The 3705-nt window shown below is 41.1% G+C and overlaps 1 protein-coding gene across 4 annotated transcripts in view; it reads left to right on the forward strand.

Annotated features, from left to right (window-relative positions):
- Window positions 1-3488, forward strand: part of POLR3E (polymerase (RNA) III (DNA directed) polypeptide E (80kD)) — a 24538-nt gene extending 21050 nt beyond the window's left edge. For 2 of the 4 annotated variants that reach the window (XM_010189436.1, XM_010189438.1), the window contains 2 exons: window positions 756-881; window positions 2997-3488. In XM_010189436.1, the coding sequence (XP_010187738.1) occupies window positions 756-881; window positions 2997-3053 (183 nt within the window). In that variant the 3' untranslated portion in view covers window positions 3054-3488. The remainder of the gene's footprint in view (window positions 1-755; window positions 882-2996) is intronic. The other 2 variants (XM_010189437.1, XM_010189439.1) reach the window with 2 other exon arrangements.
- The last annotated feature ends 217 nt before the right edge of the window (window positions 3489-3705 follow it).

Consider the following 3705-nt stretch of genomic DNA (forward strand, 5'->3'; position numbering starts at 1 on the left):
GTGTCCAGTTTTCAACACCAACCTGTTTCCAGCTGAGGGAAAGCTTTTAGCTCATAGGGTGATCAATGCTGTGTCAAGACAAGGCAGCATGGACAGGAACAACATAATGTGTTGACAGTACATGTCAGTAACTAGCTCAGTGGAATACAAATTATTTTGAACCTGTGAGGAGAAAGGATTCTCTGATGCAGTCCTTATACCAGAATCCAGTCCGATTTATTATTTTTTTTCCTTTGGATGGTAATGCAAACCAGAGATGAAATTGTGTTGTTACCTGATGTTTCTGTTTATACTTAAAATAGGAAATGATGACAGCATATGTGAGCATCTCTGGAGTTTTAATTGCTATCAGAGTAAATGAAGTGCAAGGGAAGGTACCTAACAAAATGTGAATGGAGAATGTAACTCCTGTGTCCATGAGACAAATAAATTTTTATAGGAAAGAGTCAAGCAGTATCCAGTCTTCTGAGTGCAGTGGACCACACGAACTCCTGTGGAAGCACTGGAGAGGAATATATTGCAGCTCCTTAGTGAGCGTGTTCTTGTACCGTTGGAGGTGCCCCAGGTCACAGCACAGGTGACAGGGGTCGGAGGCTGTGGCACTGCTAGAGAGCAAATGTGTACGGGAAAGTTCCAGGATTATGAAGCAAGAATCCTCTAACGTAGTTCAGTGGATGTTTTGTACAGAATAAGGCACATACAGTTTTGATTCATAGAAAGTAATTGTTCTTTTTGTATTTATGATTCTTTTAAAGCATCGCCAAGTTTTGCTTGAAATCTTTTCAAAAAATTATCGAGTGCGCAGGAATGTTATCCAGAATCAGTTGAGTCAAGAATGTGGAGATGATCTAAATAAGCAGGAGGTGGATAGAGTGTTAAAGGTAAGTTTCTATTCCATTGTGGGTTTGATCCTTTTAATATGTGAATTTCTAATGCTTGGTTTGAGCAAAGGATCATATTTTACCTCAAATTGACAAGTGATAAGGATGATAGAACAGTTGTTGGAATGTTGACAGAGCCCGTTTGTCAGCTTGTTTTCTGAAAGATACACTTGTCTCATTCTATCTGCATTCCCTCAAAGTAGTAGTGATGTTGACATTTTGTATCATTGCAACAAATCTATTTGTCATCTTGGACCAGCAGAGAATAGAGTGTAGTAAATGTGATACTTCAGAGTTATTTTTAAATAATGTGGAGTTAAACATTAAGGAGGTGGGAGAGTTCTGCACAGTGTTCTGGGTTTACCAGCTGGCTGCTGTTGATGAATGCTGAAGAGCAGAAGTGCCGCACATTCGGAAGGAAATGCATTTCATTCTACAGTAGGACATGCAGCAGGGTACAGAGCAAAACCCTAGCCAAAACAAGCAGGCAAAGTTGTTACCACATAATGTTTATTTGAGTCTTTTCATCTCTGTCTTTGAAGGTGCACCACTTACTTGCTACAGAAGTGTAAGTTATAAAGTACAGACAACACAGGCAATGACTGGCAAGCTTTAAAAGCAATGCAGGGTGGCTAAGGAGAAAGTTTCCAACTAATGTAATACTTTAATCATTGTTGCTGGCCCTTTGCTCACTGTCACCCACTTCAATAAGACAAGTGCTTCAGTACTTTATTACATTGGGGTCTGCAAACAGAATAATAGGTTATTTGAAACTACAGATCTGTTGCTGTGATAATAAGCAAACTGGTCTTGCTTGAAAGAACCTGGTGGTCTTAGCATTAAAATAAGCTCACACATTTTTGCCTGCTAGACAGTAAGTACTTCATGGGAGATTTGTCAAGCAACTAGATGAGCTCAAATATCAGCTCTCCTGGAACATCTAGACAATGTACTGGTATTAGTTTTTCATGATGCTGTTGCTGTCTAACAGATAACACAGGAAATATGTTCCCCTAAAAAACTGGGTAGTGTTTATGCATAAGTCACTAAGTCATTGTGCGACCAGCCTTGTGTTGTGTCAGGCTTCTTTGCCGTAAATACATTTGTCACAAAAGTACGTGAAATTGTCTTTGTTTCTGAAACAAAGTTCAGAAGTATGATTTAGTGAAATTGGAAGATTCTCTGGCTTCTTTAAGCCACAAGAGATTGGATTCCTCTTTGAATGAAATTGGATTTGTTGACTTCTATTTCTCCATCTGCATGTGCTCCTTTTTTATACACAGAGGAGCAGACTGAGAGGATTTATATTTTTGCATCTGCAGATCAAGTCTGAAAACCCTCTTTCTAGCCTCCAAACTTAATTTCTTATTTGTGTTTGTGATGTGCAAGTCTCAAGACTTCAGAAAAAAAAAGAAGTTACTTCTTTGCCTTTAAGGCCCACAGCATCAGTTCTGTAGCAGTACTTAAGCCTGTGTTGAATTCCTTAAATGTGAGAGTGGCAGCAGAAGAAAGAGAAGCCGTTAGCTTAGAACTGGAGAGACTTGGTGCTCATCAAATAGAAATAAGAAAATGAGCCACAAGCAAACCCACTACTAAACCTCTTTGTTGTGGTGCTTACTCGCTGTAGGCTCAGCAGTGTGTGGTCAGAATACCAGAGCACAGCTCTGAGGTTTGACTGTTCATTATCACTGAACGTTGTTTCTTGAGAGGCTTCAGATCTGGTGCCTGCTTTCACGCTCCAGCTCACTCCCACTGCTCCCTTCATTCTCCCCCTGAGCATCAGCTTGGGTTCACTCCTCAGTTCTCCTTATCCTCACCCCTCTTTGCAGCCTTTCCTAAGCTGCCTTTTGCATGGTCTCCATCTTCTCCCCCAAAAGTCCCGTTTTGTGCTGCCATTGCATTGTTTGTCCCCCTTACAACAATGCCTCTCAACATTCCTCCTCCTGTGCTTGTCATCTTCATTTAAGCTATATGGTCTTTCAAGACAGAGAAAACCCACTGCTCTGCATCCATGCTCTCTCCTGTGCACTGGAGAGTTTTGTTATTGATTATGTTTATTGTCCCAAAGCCAGACAATGGTTCCCAAGACCTTACAGACTTTCCTGTTCTCCTCAGGACTGCTGTGTGAGCTATGGAGGAATGTGGTATCTTAAGGGGACGGTGCAGTCTTGACAGCGGTGGTTGTGGTTTCAAGCAATCTCCAGGACGAAAGAGGAAACTGCAGCAGGTGGCAGAGACACAGTAATGCCACAGCCTTGGGAGTGTGGGGCAGGATCTGACCTACTTTGAGGCACATGGGCATTGCAGGCAGTCACTGACATCCCAGCACCCTCACACATGTGTTTGCATGGCCACCTAAGTGCAAGAGCAACCAGGAAGACAACGTGGGACCCTGTCTGCAGCGTGATTAATCTGGGATTTCTAATGTATTTCAACTCTCACTATTTCGTTATAAAAAAATAAAAACCATAAACTGACACAGACATGACAGAAAATCATGGTCTAATACTTTATTTTGTAAGTAATGCCAATAAATTAAATTTGTTTACAAACATCCCAGTTTTGGTTATACACCTAGATGCTCATATGTTAGTCTGAGCACTGTAATAGCCCTTGCAGCCCTCTTTGTAGAGAGACAATAGTTGTGTTCATGGAAATGTCAGGCTAGGGAGGGGGGAACAAAATCACTGTCTTTGTACTACATAGCAATTGTTCTCACCTGTTGTCTGTGAAATGAGTTATTTGGAAAAGCACCTACATTTGAAACATGTGGAACAACTACTGGATTTCTTTTATTGGTGTGGGTTTTGTTTGAGGGACTTTT

Source organism: Mesitornis unicolor, unplaced genomic scaffold, assembly GCF_000695765.1.
Source record: "Mesitornis unicolor isolate BGI_N332 unplaced genomic scaffold, ASM69576v1 scaffold51957, whole genome shotgun sequence".
NCBI lineage: Eukaryota > Metazoa > Chordata > Aves > Mesitornithiformes > Mesitornithidae > Mesitornis > Mesitornis unicolor.